Here is a 15,912-nt window from a genome sequence, read left to right as displayed (position 1 = left end):
AAATATGAGGTATCTTCTAATATGACCATTTTGTCCTTGAACCTCTCCCTCCTCATTACCTTCTATTTTCAGTCCAGTGGACAAGTACAGGCATATGTAACACTTAGAGATGGTCGAACAAATCCATATCCAAAAGTCTTTTTACAGAGGACAAGCTTTCCTATGAATTTCAACAAAAAATGTACAAAATGTTCTAATTTTACTAACTACTTGGTCATACACTGGCAACCTCTTTAACATCTAGAGACTAGATGTTGCAAAATTGGGACTTATTTGTCCATTATATACACTATATACACAGCAAAAACAAAATGCACAAAACATAGAAAACTGATGTCTGAAAATGTCCAAATATGAACACACTAACCTTTTGCAATTGCTTCCCTCCCACCTCCTCCACATCACTGAGCAAATACAGACAGTACTATACCGCTCACAAAGGTGGTTTAATAGTTCCATTCCCAAAAGACTATTTCATATGAATTTTAGCAAAAAGATATTTACAAAGTGATATTTTACTACCTCTAAGTTTAACATACATCGGGCACTTCTAAACATCTAGACAAGACTAGATGTTTCAAGTAAGGACTCAATTTGTCCACTATGTACATGACAGTCTTGAATACACTGCACACATGTAACAATAGTTCTAATTTGAAAATGTCTTCAAAATATGAGCATTCTGGCCCTTCACTGACCCAGTGGGCTATAATGCTCAAATTTTCAGAAGACAATCTTTCCTAGGAATTTTAACACAAAATATTCAAAACTGGTTTACTAATTCTACTTGTCATACACTGGCAACCTCTTTAACATCTAGAAAGGTTAGATGTAGATTAGGAGGACTCATTTGTCCTTTATATACACTATGTACACAGCAAAGGAAAACAAAACCCATAGACAACTCTTGGCTCTCAGTAAGCACACTGGCACGGTGCTCCCCAGGACCAGCACACAACTGTACTATTCAACAGGGGTTTGGCTATTGCACCCCCCCCCCCCCCCGAAAAAAAGAAACCATTTCATAAGAATTTTAACAAAAGAAATTTACAAAATGTGTCATATTTTAACACTTCTACTTTTAACATATATCAGGCACTTTAGAACATCTAGAAAACCTAGATTTTTTTTTAAAAAAGTATTTAGCATTTTCAACGATATATACACTAATGAGGAATAAAATGCACACACACACGCAAAACAATGGTTATTATATGAAAAATGTCTTTTACGTAAAGCCAGTCTGGCACAGGACCTCCTTCTCATAGTCAGTCTCCTCCATGTCCAACAACCCACTGAACAAACGTGGACAAGTGTCGCTCCTAGAGGTGGTCTAACAAATTCATTTCAAAGTCACTTCCAGAAGACATTTCTGATTTTTTCAAACAAACAAGGCGTTATTTACAAGGCGTTATTTTCTAACTCTATCATACGTCAGGCATCCTCTTTACAAATTTAGAATGTCCAGATGCAACACAAGTTTTAAAAGGTTGGGGGGCAAGTTGAGAGCAGCTTTTTCATATTATATACACAGGCCTTTTACAAAGGGCCAGGAAATCTTCCCAAAGGGTGGCGGCGTTTCCAACTGGGTAGATGCGGCTTGTGACTCTACCGTTTCTCTCTTTGGTAGAACGAACACCAACCGCCCCAGGCCGCTAACCGTTCCACCCGTCATCGTCTTCCGGGGCTTCGCTCACCTTCCAGGACGGTTCCGGTCTTTGTTGGCCGAGACAAGGTGCGGTCTCCAGGAGCCGGCACTGAGCGCTCACGGGGAGCCCTGGTCTGTGCGGCTCAGCTGTCCAACGCGTGGTCGAGCTTTCAGACGTCCATCCTCCTTCTTGGGATCTTTAAGCCCCTGCCCGCCTCCGCGGCGTTCGGGCAGCCGCCATTCTTCTCGCCACATGCCACGCCCGCCGCCACCCAAAGGCGCCACGTCCCGGGTGGCGGCTTCAGCTGGGACGGGCACGATTGAGCCAGGAGACCCGGTAGCCCTCGGGGTCCGGGGCCCGACAGGTCGCTGCCGCCATCAGGTCATCCATCTGGGTGGCAGGCTCACCGGTCCTTCACAGCCAGGGCCAGCCAGTGGGCACTCGCAGCAGGAGCTCCGGGGATCTGCAGGAGAGGCCGCGTCCTGTCCTCGGGCCCCCCAGCGCACCAGTCGGCCTGGGGCCGGGGTCCCCAAAGGGCCCGGGGGAGCAGGCCGCACTCCCCTTTCTCACCACGCTCTCTGCCGGAACTCCATAATTATTTTTTCTTCTGTGGTACCAGTGACCGAACCACATCCCTAGTGTTTTGTTTTTCCTTCTTAATTTTAAGACAAAGCCTCACTAAGCTAATGAAGCTGGTCTCAAACTTATGATCCTCTTGCCCCAGCCTCCTAAGTATCTTGGAGTATAGGTATGTGCCTCCATGCTGGACTACTGTATTATTATTATTATTTTAAATATTTATTTTTTAGGTGTAGATGGACACAACACAATGCCTTTATTTTTAGGTGGTGCTGAGGATCGAACCTGGGTCCTGCCTGTGCTAGGCGAGTGATCTACTGCTGAGCCACAATTCAGCCCTGGGCTACTGTATTACTAACAGAAAAATCCTGAGAAAAATCAGGTCAAGAGACACAGCTTCAGCTGTGCCTTGGTTGGGTGGTGGCAGTTGAAATCACTGTTGTGGATGAAATGACACTTTGGTGAAAAACATTGTTTCTCTATATGCATAACAGCTCTGACAAGAGATGTGTCAAGAGTTTTTCCCCACACCAACAATTCCCTGACACCAACTGGGTATCTACAATTCAATTCACCCTGACACCATTTACCTGGAGTTAGTGCCCGATCCCACAAGTTAAAGAACTCAGTGCCAGAAAAGGTCGTGCTTCAGATACCAATTATAAATCCATACCTCCCATGCTTCTGAACAATCAGACATAAACTGGGGATTTCTATGACTCCCACACCCATGTTGGATAATTTCTTACTTACATTTGCCAGTTTGTTATAGAGAATATAACTAGGGAGCAGTTAAGGTGATGATATGCATAGGGCAGTACATGGGAGGGGCAGAGCATGTGCCTGGAGCTTCTATTCCCTCTCTGGGCGAGATATCCTCCAGCACACTTCAAGGTGTTCACCAAACCCCAAATTTCCTAATCTAAACCTAACAGATATAAACTTTATGAAGTCGAGGAAGACCAAATTTATTTTCAAAAGTTATCCATTCATTCATTCAATCGACTAAGTAATGATGCAAATAGCTTTTAACCCAGAAATCTTATTTTGAAAAACTTTTTCTGAAGAAGCAATAACTGACACCTAAAAAGAATTTCAGAACATTTCAAGAATGTTCAATGTGCTGTTTAAACCACAAACATGGGTTCAATCCCCAGTACCACAAGCAAACAAAACAAAACAGGGCTGGGGTTGTGGCTCAGTGATAGAGTGCTTGCCTAGCATGTGTGAGGCACTGGGTTCCATCCTTGGCACCACATATGAATAAATAAAATAAAGGTATTGTGTCAATCTACAACTAAAAAAAAAAAATATTAAAACAAACAAACAACAACAAACCCACCAAAACCCAATAACATTGGTTAAATAGATCTAGGTGATCTATATAATAGAACATTTATAGCTATTAAAAATGATTCAGGCCAGAGATGTAGCCCAGTACTTAGTACCTAGGTATGTGTGAGGCCTTGGGTTCAATACAAAGTGCATGTACACATATACACAGAATATAGAATATTTAATAAGGGAAAATATTCAATGCATGGGTGTATGTACACATATATACACATATATAAAATTCATATATAACACATTGCCAATTATGTATAAGCAAAATTGTATCCCCCCCCCATTAACTTTTTTTTTTTTTGGTGGTGGTACTGGGAACTAAGCCCACAGCTTTGTGAATGCTAGGCATGCACTTTACAGTTGAGCTACATCTTAGCCCCAAAGTTGTAAATTTTTTTTTTGTTGTTGGCACTGAGGATTTAACCTTGGGGCACTTTATATTACTAAGCTACATACCCAGCCCTATTTTAATTTTTATTAATATTTACTTTTTAGTTGTAGTTGAACACAATACCTTCATTTTATTAATTTATTTTTATGTGGTACTGAGGATTGAACCCAGGATCTCGCACATGCTGGGCAAGCACTCCACTGCTGAGCCACAACCCTAGTCCCCCCTATTTTTATTTTATTTTGAGACAAGGTCTCACTAAATTGTTAAGGCTGACCTTGAATTTATAATCCTCCTGACTCAGCTTCACAAACCCCTGGGATTACTGCACGAGCCCCTGGGCCCAGTTCAAGTTTGTATTTTTTAAAAGCTAGATTTTAGATGAAAAAGTTTGGTATTGTTCACAGTTCTACAAATACCTATTACTTTTCTTTCAAAAGTTATTAAAACAAGCCAGGTGCAGTGAAGCATGCCTGTAATCCCAGCAACTGGAGAGGCTGAGGTAGGAGGACTGCAAGTTTGAGGCCAGTCTCAGCAAGTTAGTGAAGCCCTAAGCAATTTAATGAGACCCTGTCTCAAAAATAAAAAGGCCTGGGGATGTAGCTCAGCGTTAAAGTACCTCTGGGTTAAATCTCTAGTACCCCACCCCCAGAAGTTATTAAAACAAAAACATTTTTTCAGGTGTGGTGGTACATGCCTGTAATCCCAGTCACAAAGGAGGCTAAGGCAGGAGTATTGAAAGCTCACAGTCTGCCCAGGCAACTTAGCAAGACCCTGTCTCAAAATAAAAAGGGGTTTGGGATGTGTCTCAGTGGTAGAGTACCCCTGGACACTGGATTATCCTCAGTACCACAAACAAAAAAGACAACAAAGAAAAAAAAAAAATACCTCAAATTTGGAAGCTTGATAGAATCCAGCTACAATAATGTAGCTAAGATGGACATCTACCAGTAGGCCCTAATTGAGAGAAGTAAGGGACAAGACCTAAAAGGAGGAAAAGAAGCTCCTACCCCAATCATTTGTGAAGTGTAATAAATTGCTACTTACCATTTGGATGAAACATTTTGGATAAAAACCTAACAGTTGGTGGTTTATTTGGATATTCTTCAGAAAATTCTATTACTAGTTTAAAAGTACCTAGATAGAAAACAAACCAAAATAATTAAAGAGAAACACAACTTTTAAGTTTATTAGTTCTCAAACCCATACTGGCGTTTGCACAACCACACAAAAATTTTCTATGTGAACTGTGGTACAGCATACAAAAAATACTAACGTACCTCTATGTTAGACTGGTAACATGCAACATTGGCAAGCACTTGGGGAATAAGCATTTTATGCTTATTCCCAATGCTATTGGCAGATATGTATATATATATATATATTTTTTTAAGACAACTGGTTCCTAGCTACCAAGATTTAAAATGTACTTGAAGAACTACATATAGTTTATCATAGCTTAGAAGGGGAAGATCAAAGATTCTGAGAGCGGCTGACTACCACATGGCAAAAGACCCACATTAGGTATGGGCGCTAGTATGAAAAGTTCTTTCCACAATACCAATCCCTTCATTTGAATATACCAAGAACCATTAAGCTTTTGTGTAAATGCCTACTGTTGGTTTTTGGTCAGTCTAAATCAGTATTTAATGGTGAACAGAGACAGGCATTTAAAAAAATTATCCATTTGTTACAAAGTCAACACATTCAGAGTACATAAAGGACCTTCAACTCTAGTTCTAATTCTAAGAAATAGCCACTATCAATGGTTTTGTGTTTGCCTTTCTAGACTTCTTTTGTGCTTTTTATCTAGAGTCCTTTCATTTAGAGGAACATGTGTAAAGGCTGAAGAAGCCCTCTAACTACAGCTCCTTAGACATACTCAGTAAGCTAAACTTACTAATGAAGTAAACAAAACTTTAAATCATTACAGTTGTTTCTGCAAGTCTTTCCTTATTCCACCAATGCAATTAAAATAACACGCTTTTCTAATGCTAAATTCTAAGTTCCTTGCTCCAATGTCCAAAGTTAGAGGTTCATTTTTAGTAAAATATATTGTACCTCCACTGGTCATACATTTAGAATATAATCTCTACCTTTTTACATTGTTGTCTGAAAATTTTGGATCAAGGAGGCCAAATATACAAGCATTAAATGTAATTATTTCATATTTGTATACATATTAATGCAACAGAGGTACTTCGCATATGCTAGTAAGTACATTTATACTGAGTTATATGTAAAAGATAACATTTTAATTATATAGCTGTACAATTTAAAATTTCAGGCAAATATAAAACAGCTATATTTAACTTTTTGATCTCAGAACCACTTAATACTCTTAGTCCCACCATTGCCAAGAAGTGGACATGAAACAGGAAGAAGTATGCAAAAAGTTAACCATTTTGTAGTTGTCTCACCACAGAGAAAAATAATTAAAAAGTGATGAGGTTTGATATGTGGAAGATAGAGAAAAAAGCTAAAAAGGGGAGGAGAAGGAAGGAGGATCGCAGGAAGAGGAAGTTATGGGGGAATGAAATTGACCAAATTATGTTATATGCATACACAAACATGTCACAATGGGCCCTAGCCATAATTATAGATATAATTATAATTCACCAATAAAACATTAAGAAAGATGAGGTTTGAGTATTATCACTTTCTAAAATCTTTGCTTTTAAATGTAATTTGGGGTGGGGGTAGGTACCGAGGATTGAACTTGGGCACTCAACCACTGAGCCACATCCCCAGCCCTATTTGTATTTTATTTAAAGAAAGGGTCTCAATGAGCTGCTTAACACCTGCTTTTGCTTAGGCTGGCTTTGAACTCGAAATCTTCCTGCCTCGACCTCCCAAGCCATTGGGATTACAGGCATGTGTCACTGTGCCCAGCTTTCAGATGTAATCTAACTTTAAAATAAATGCTCTTTAGTAACCAACTTGAAAAACTTTCTGAAATTTAAATAATTAGCTCTCATCAATTAGTATAGGCTGCTTCCACCAAATCACTGATTATACCTATTGATATTTGTTGTATTAAAAATCACAATTTAGGGTTGGGGTTGTGGCTCAAGAGTAGAGCACTTGCCTAGCAAGTGCAAGGCCCTGGTCAGTTCCTCAGCACCACATAAAAATAAATAAATAAAATAAAGGAATTGTGTCCAACTACATCTAAAAAATAAATATACAGAAAAAAAATCACAACTTGGAAAATCTTCAAACATCTACTAACTAATTAAACTGTAAAGCCACCACACAGTAACCCAGGTAGAGTATTTAACAAAAAGTTAATGAGAAGCATAGCACTATTTTATTATTTTTACAATCCTCTTTAATGATTGGCTTCACAGAAGACAGTTGGACTTCCTTATCTGCTTCTGTACTCAATCTGTTACAATATGTTGTTTTGGTTGAAGTATAGTACATGAAGAAAATCCTTTCTCACACAAATATGTGAGCAAAAAAGGAGTACTTTCATGACTTTTATAGATAACTGTATTCTTTTTTGATATTACACAAAAGAAATGGTAATTAAAAAAATTTCTTGCAAAGTACAAACTGAAAGCCTAATTCAGCAAACTTTTCTTACTCAGTAACATTAAAATATGTTGTAATCTGCATAAATTTTACTTATTTGCTGTTAGTGGCAATTGAATCTGAGGCCTTGTGCATGCCAAGCATGTATTCTACCATTGAGGTACAACCCCAGACACAATACCCAGACCCAGATGCATAAATCTTTTACCAATCCACAATTCTATAAAAATCACAACAACTGGAAAATACTGATCCATTCAAGTTATATGGATCATCCAGATTATAAACTATTCAAAAAAATCACATTACTTAATAATCACCTATTATTCTCATCATAAAAGTCTTTAAACATTTGGAAACCATCATTTTACTATCAGTAACACATATCTTCAATTGCTTTCCTTAACCTATCAACCTACTTAGGGCACTTTTGAGAATACATATGCCATATATTGAAACTTGAATAACCACAGTCTTGTCAGTTATTTTCTGGTGTTGATGATCAAAAGCAGGGTCTCATGCCTGCTAGACAAGTGCTCTACCAATAAGCTATATCAGCAGCCCTGTCAGTCATTCAAGTAAAAAATGTTCCATGAAAAAACAAAACCAAAAACAAACCAGTAGCTCAAGTTGCAACTCGACTGCAGAAGACAATAGTTTGGTATGTAGAGAAAGTGCTTTATTCATAATTCTTACTTCATCACATAGAATTTGTTTTTTTAAAGCACCAGGGATTGAACCCAGGAGCCACACTTAACCACTCAGCCACATCCCCAGTCCTTTTGATTTTTTTATTTTGAGGGCTGGCCTCAAACTTATGATCCTCCTCAGTCTCCCAAATTACTGGGATTACATGTGTCTAATGCCATGCCTAGCCCACAAAGAATACACTGGTGAGAATTTAATACTAATAACTTCGGCAGTTTCATCATTTTATTTAATACTGGGACTGAAAATAGTTGCACTGAGTGACATCCAAGCCCTTTTTATTTTATTTTTTAAGTTTTGAGACAGGGTTCTGCTAAATTGCACAGGCTGGCTTCAAACTTGAAATCCTCCTGCCTCAGTCTCTTGAGTCACTGGGATTATAGGCGTGTGCCACTGTGCCCACCTAAGACATTTAAGTACCTCCTTTAATTCTTTACCTTACCTAGAAATAATTGCTAACAATAGTGTGGTTCATATGTTCTAAGACACATGTGTTTAGTAAAAATGGGATGTTACAACATATTCTGCAACTTTTTTGCCTACTCAGACATATGTCCAGATCTACCTTATTCTTTAACTGGTACATAACTTCCAGAGTCCATCATCATTTGCTTAACCATTTCCCCTACCAGGCATTGAGGTTATCTCCTTACAAATAGTTCTGCGGTCAGTATTCCTGTACAAATACCCTTGATGGATTAATTGTGAATTTTTTTTTTTTTTTTAAAGAGAGAGTGAGAGAGGAGAGAGAGAGAGAGAGAGAGAGAGAGAGAGAGAGAGAGAGAGAATTTTTAATATTTATTCTTTAGTTCTCGGCAGACCCAACATCTTTGTTGGTATGTGGTGCTGAGGATCGAACCCGGGCCGCACGCACGCCAGGCGAGCGCACTACCGCTGAGCCACATCCCCAGCCCTTAATTGTGAATTAATAAATATATTTAAAATGTCATGCTATAATTAGTGAAAATAGTGTCTGGTTAAAATCAATTTGATAAACTCAAGTATATACACATATTAGAACTAGTTTTCCATTTTCTTGGCTCATGGTGAAAAAACCCAATTTGAGATGAAAAATTTCAGCTCAAACAGCTATAAATATTAGACAGCAAAATAAAACAAAACATAATTTCCCTCAGGGACCTCTTTATCATGCTACAAGACCACCTAAAATAAACTGTTCTCAACATAGACCATGCCACTTATGCTTTCAGTTCTACAGGCAGATAACAAAGTAGCAGAAGGAACTGGCAATGGAGGTAGGTATACAAGCTGATATATGAAGAAAGTCCCTTGTAAACTATAATTTCACAGTAGCTTTATTCAGTTAACTTGGTTTATTACAATAGAATGTGACTTCAAGTAGATACATTGGTGTTACAATTTCTTACTAGAAAAGTACCCTTTTTAATAGTATAAAAAACAGTAAGAATGACTTACCATCTTCAAAGGGTGTCCCTTCTGGTCTGAAAACAAGAAGATTTCTGATTAAAAGATGTTTTTTAACATTGCTTTTCCCTGATCTTCAAGAATGAAAAAGATAAAACTCCAACAGAAAGAGGGGCTCATTTTTATTTTTTTTGTGATGTTTTAAAGATATGGTGGAGTTTGATATCACCTTAGCCTTGGATTTTCATTGAAAGAAGCATAATAACTTAAACTTTCTACTTTTCCTTTTAGAGTGGTTTTATGAAAACAAAACTTGTCCATGATTTCAGCACAAAACCAAATCAGCTTATGAATAATGTGTATTCTTTTTTTATTTTTTTGGAGTACTACAGATTGAACCCAGGTGCTCTAAACTGAGCTACATTCCCCAGTCCTTTTTATTTTGAGACAGGGTCTTGTTAAGGTGCCCAGGCTGGCCCAGAACCTGTGATACTCCTGCCCTGGCCTACTGAATGGCTGGGATTATAGGTGTGCAGCATTGTGCCCAGTTCCTTTTATATTTTAAGAAAGGATTTCTGTAAGTGTCCCAAGCTGTCCTCAAACTTGCAATATTCTTTTTCAACCTTCTGTGTGGCTGAGATCACAGGCATGTACCACAATGCCCAACTAAATGTGTAATCTTAACAGAAAGAGTAATCTTTTCACTTTATAGCTTTTAAGATGGAAATTAATAACCTTTAAGGAAATTACGACACCAAGCCAAATTTGGCTTTCCAAATCAACAATAGCGCTTGTTTAGGTAACAAAGCTGGCATCACAAAAATCACCAGATTCTTATGCTCAGATGCTCAGAGCTAGAACATTATTTTTTTTTTTTTCTTTTTTGGTGGTACTGGGAATTGAACACAGGGTGCCCTACTACTGAGCCACACCCTCAGCCCTTTAAGTTGCCAAGGCTGCTGGTCTCAAACTTGAGATCCTCTTGACTCAGTCTCCAGAGTCACTGGGATAGGGGCATGCACCACCATATCCATCCTATGCTCAGATCTCTTCCTTGCCTCCATATCCACATTTAATCTTTCTTAAAGAGCAGCGTGAGGGGCTGGGGATGTGGCTCAAGCGGTAGTGCGCTCGCCTGGCATGCGTGCGGCCTGGGTTCGATCCTCAGCACTACATACAAAGATGTTGTGTCCGCCGATAACTAAAAAATAAAATATTAAAATTCTCTCTTTAAAAAAAATATTAAAAGTTCTCTCTCTCTCTTTAAAAAAAAAGAGCAGCGTGAAGTTTATCACTTGCAAGACACATTCAAAATTTCAAAGAAGCAGAGTAACAGCCTGAATGTAATAGAATCACTTTATTCTAGAAGGATGAATTTCACTCTTTTCCCACTAGTTTTTAAATGTACTTTTGTGTGGTGCTAGAGATTGAACCCAGGGTCTTGTAAATGCGAGACAAGCACTCTACCAACTGAACTATATCCCCAGCCCTTAAATGTACACTCTTATAGCCGAGTCTGTGCTGATAGTTGTTTATGAAAAATATTCTTTTGCATTTTAGTTGAAAACCCTAGTTTTAAGAGTGAAAGAAAAACAGATCTCTAAGGAGAAAAAAGGCATTGAAAATTTTAAATCAAAAAGCACATTCGGGGTTGGGTTGTGGCTTAAGCATGCATGAAGCACTGGGTTTGATCCTCAGCACATAAAAATAAAATGAGGTATTGTGTCCACCTACAACTAGGAATAAATATTTTTAAAAAAACCATGTGGCTAGATGTGGTGGCACATACCTGAAATCCCACTGACTCGGGAGGCCGAGATAAGAGAATCACAAGTTCAAAGCAGCCTGGGCAACTCAGAGAGACCCTATCTCAAAATTAAAAATAAAACGGCTGGGGCTACAGCTCAGTAGTAAAGTGCCCCAGGGTTCAATTCCCAATACCAAAATTTAAAAAAAAAAGTCGAATATATCATCTGTCCCAGCAAGGTGGTACATAAGTTTGAGGCCAGCCTCAGACTCTGCAAGATCCTGTCTCAAAATGAAAAAATAAAAAGGATTTGCGATGTAGCTCAGTGTTGGATTAAGTCCCTAGCACCAAGAGGGGGGAGGCAGATGTGCAATATGTATAAAACATATACTGTGTAGAGAGTAGTTCACTTTATATAAAATGGCTTCAGTTATTTCACACTGGGCTGTGAAATTTTTCTATTAAATTCTTGCCACAGTGAAAGTTCTCAGTATTTTTGGTTCTGAGCCTTTTTAAAGCTCCACCAACAGAATGATCATAAACATCTGCACAGCACATTTTATAAAAAATAATCTTTTTCTTCTCCTTTATTATTCCATTCTACTTTGTTCCAAACAGTATTTTTTGCCAATCACCTAAAGGAATTATAAAACTATATGTAGCTGGGTGCAGTGGTGTGCATCTGTTGTCCCAGCTACTTGGGAGGCTGACACAGGAGAGTCACTAAGGCCCAGGAGTTCTAGGGCAGCCTGAGTAACACATTAAGACCCTTCACAACAAAACCAACCAAAATAAAATATAAGAACACCAAAGAGTAAAAAAATTGTATATATCTGCCCAACCTCATTAAAATGTTTCTTTGGGCTGGGGGTGTAGCTTGTGATAATAGCAAGTGCCAGCATGTGCTAGGCCCAGGACTCAGTATTCAGTATCTCAAAATGAATAAAAAGTAAAATTTTTCCCAATTTATATTGCAGTTTCAGCTCTTATTAAGGTCCCTGATTATACGTCAATCTCCTTTCCTAGATAATTGTTACATATTCACTTTTCTTAAAGACTCATCACACACCTCTTATTTGGTAAATCTTTCAACTCACCCAAATATAACTGCATTCCACTGCATGATGTTGTTTTCAGATGGTGCACCACTGACACCCACAGGTGGGTCCTCTTGCAATCTAGAAATCCAGGGTGATAATTTTCAAAGTTGAACACTGAGGTCACCAAGGAGGCCAAGCGGAACACCTACTAACTCTATACCAGTAATTTTGAGACACTAAACTAAATCCATTTCCTTGTTATGGTGCTGAACAGGAACAAACCATAAGAATTATATCAACCAAGTATACACATTTATTAAATAACTCTTCAAATTATCTGTAAACTTGAAGCGCTTCAGGAACATGTCTCTTCAAATAAAAAGATTAAGATTATTTTCTCTTCAAGAATTGATGTGTTCAGTATGACTGTCCCCTTGAACCAAAAAATAGCTATTTAAAACCTCAATAGCAAAAAATATTTTTACGGAACCATCAATATGCAACGACTGTGTGTCCTAATCACAGCTGCTGGTGCAAACTGCTACCAAAAAAAAAAAAAAAAAAAAAAAAGGCACGCAAACCTTTGTGTATACCCTAATGACTAAAAACACATTCAATTTAATTAGAAAACTGTTTTAGATAGGAATTTTACTTCATCTCCTTTAGTTCCCACAACAATGGCTTTTAAAAGTAATCAGAAGTTTCAGGTATTCCAGGGGTCTCTATTTTAAAGGCTCTGCACTAATGCCAAATCAACCTCTCAGACCAGGAGATTCAAGACAAAGCTTCCAACAGTCGTCACAGTCAAATTCTTGTAACCTGAAGACCCTTGGAAAACTACCAGAGGTGCCAGGCGTTCAACTCAGAATTAAGCAAAGAATTGCAATAATGAACAAGAGAATGTGGACATAAACTGGAAGTTTTATCTGAATTTCAGTCATGGGAGTTAATCAAACCTATTGATTTCAAGACGATTTTTTTCACCATTTAAAAACCTCAACAAAAAACCTATTATATAAATATATATAGCCATTTTCACCTGGCAAAATACTTTGCAATTAGTCTAAACAAAAATGGTACTGTTTTGTCAACCTCAGGTATATTAACCTACGATGAACAGAAGCTTTGGAGGAAACTACGGCTTGAGGCCTAAACTTAAGTGGTTAAAAGAAGCCACGAATGAATTAAATGCCTGTTAGCCAAGGCCCAAAACAATGGCTTCCAAAAGCCACACAAAATAATGGCGAAGTTAAGAGATTACTTTCTGAGCGGCAAATCTAAGTTTTATATTTATCTCAACCAGGGTTAATATCCCCAGCCAAAAAAAAAAAAAAACAAACCTTAACGCTAAATTTCTGAACCATTTTGTTTCTGTACTCGTAAATATTAAACAGAAGGTAAACTGAAAAAAAAGTTACTTCCTCCTTTAACCCCCACACCGCCTAACAAAACCTTACTTTACAAAAGAAGACCCAGGAGTATCAGGTTAGCGGAAGGCATTTTTCCAGACGGGAGGCTATAGATAGGGCTTTATTCACCAGCCAGAGCCGAGTTCCAGAAAGCACTGGCAGCCCGAGGCCCGTGTCTCCAGGCCAGCTCTCAAGGTCCTTTCAAGAGGGCGGGGGTAGAGTAGGGTTTCGTGGGTTGGGTTAATCACCTTCGGACCTCTCACAGTATACCCCACCCTCACTGAAGACCGAGAAAGCGCGGGGGGATGGGGGTCGCCCCAATACTGTTCCAAAGAGGAGGAGACCAGAGGCCTTGAAACAAAGCTGACTGCAGCAGGCGAGGCCCAGGCGGCCTGCAAGAGCTCACTTTCAGGGGCAGGGAGGGGGCGCTACAGAGTGCAGGGGTGAGAGACATGGTTTGAGCGCTTGGGAGAGACGTCGGGCATCTGATCTAACTGGACAGTAGAGACCCCTAGGCAAGCTGATCGCCTCCTTTTTACTTTTTTTTAAGGAGGGGGTGAAGAGTAGTAGTACCGATATCTTTACCCTGCCATAGTGAGCAACAAGGATGACGAAGTGGGAGCCGAGACTACGACTGGGCTTCCGTCGGTCCCCCTGGGCCCACTGGTGGTCCCCTTAGGGTTATAAGGGGAAAATGTCCGGGATCCCCGCCCTGCAGACCCGCAGCTTTGGGGGTCATCTCTGCGAAGCAGAAGGCCCTTACCGCTTGAAATCCCGCATGAGCCTCCTCCGGGCCGGGGTGGACATGCTCCCCAGCTGCCCCATGGTCAGTCTGAAAGAAAAGAGTCCCGCGCAGCCCCCCCACCCCCCGGCGCAGCGGCCGAATCACTGTGGGTCACCACCGCCGCGGCCGAGACTGCACAAACAACCCTGCAATGACGTCTCCCTCCGCCGCCTCCAGATCCCTCCGCCCTCCGCCGGTACCACAGAGCAAGGAGTGGGGGAGAAGGGGGCGGGGCGTGTGGGGGGCCCGTTAGGGGAGCCTCTTGACTAGGACCGTTTCCATTTTGGCCATCTGAACTTAACAAGAAGTTGTGTTCTCCGCGCTCAGACTAAAGAATGTGGACTAAGAGACACCGCAATGGAAACATTACTGTCTTCCCCCTCCCCCGCCACTAGTTTAGGTTCGGCGGGATGGGGAGAGGGACGCATCCGGGGCCAGAGATTTCAGGGAAAGGAGGTGGGATGACGTAAGATCACGTGACTCCCGGCGGCGTTGTCAACAATCCACCCCTGAGGGGGAGGGGACGAAGTATCTAGAACCACGTGTCCCTGTGACGTGATTAGAACCGGTCACGTGAGAACGTCGCCTGGATCTGACTTTCAGACAGGTCTATGGAAGGGTCATTTAACTTATGGGGCTTATTAGTTGTTTTTCTTGTTTGTCCCAAGTTCAGAGTCGTCCTTACCAAATGGACAGCTTGTTTTGATTTGTCTTTAAAATGGAATCAGAAATACTTTGGACTTAATTTGTCTCTAGTTGGTTGTTGGTTTATAAACTCTGGTCCTTGGGGCAGAGAGGATGACTCAAAAGGATCTGCCTACCTTCTAATAAATGCAACATTTGGTGCTGGGGCCCACACATAGTAAAATCTTCTGAAATGCTTCCTTAGGACTACCAAATACCCTGTTTCTGCACTCTAGTGTGGTGTCTGGTGTTGGAAATTTGGGGCGATGCTAAAAAGAATGATGTAGATGTCCAACTCTTAAAGATCCTCACAACTATGGAATTTAGTTTTCCTCTATGGGTCTTTTTTCTTTGAAGATATGTATCTAGCCTGAGATACTTCATTCCAGGTTTTCTACACTAGCAAGGATGGTGCAAATAGTCTGGAAGTGCCCCCCCCCCTCCAATTTTCTTTAATCACTCAATTCCCTCTCTCTATAGCCTAAAATTCCAGCCTTTAGGATTTTGGTTGGTCAGAATTCTGAGCACTTAATTTGTCTATACATTTGGGGAATTCTTCAGCTCATCAGGGCAAGAGGTGAAATGAGATCCCTAACCCTAACCCTCACATTTGCCCATGCTCTTTCTTTTCATGGAACCAAAAAGAATTAA

The 15,912-nt window shown here is 39.9% G+C and overlaps 1 protein-coding gene across 8 annotated transcripts in view; it reads right to left on the bottom strand.

Annotated features, from left to right (window-relative positions):
* Positions 1-14,712, bottom strand: part of LOC113190703 (ubiquitin-conjugating enzyme E2 B-like) — an 84,881-nt gene extending 70,169 nt beyond the window's left edge. For 2 of the 8 annotated variants that reach the window (XM_077801690.1, XM_077801693.1), the window contains exons 1-4: positions 14,557-14,703; positions 12,442-12,522; positions 9,649-9,674; positions 5,014-5,103 (exon numbers count right to left, since the gene is read on the bottom strand). In XM_077801690.1, the coding sequence (XP_077657816.1) occupies positions 5,014-5,103; positions 9,649-9,674; positions 12,442-12,522; positions 14,557-14,618 (259 nt within the window). In that variant the 5' untranslated portion in view covers positions 14,619-14,703. Of the gene's footprint in view, positions 1-1,399; positions 2,113-5,013; positions 5,104-9,648; positions 9,675-12,441; positions 12,523-14,556 lie in introns of those variants that run through there. The other 6 variants (XM_077801679.1, XM_077801676.1, XM_077801680.1 and 3 more) reach the window with 6 other exon arrangements.
* Positions 14,713-15,912: the final 1,200 nt, after the last annotated feature.

This window comes from Urocitellus parryii, chromosome 1 (assembly GCF_045843805.1).
Source record: "Urocitellus parryii isolate mUroPar1 chromosome 1, mUroPar1.hap1, whole genome shotgun sequence".
NCBI classification, from domain to species: domain Eukaryota; kingdom Metazoa; phylum Chordata; class Mammalia; order Rodentia; family Sciuridae; genus Urocitellus; species Urocitellus parryii.
Note: the sequence above shows the minus strand (reverse complement) of the source record. Positions and strands in the feature narration are given on the sequence as shown.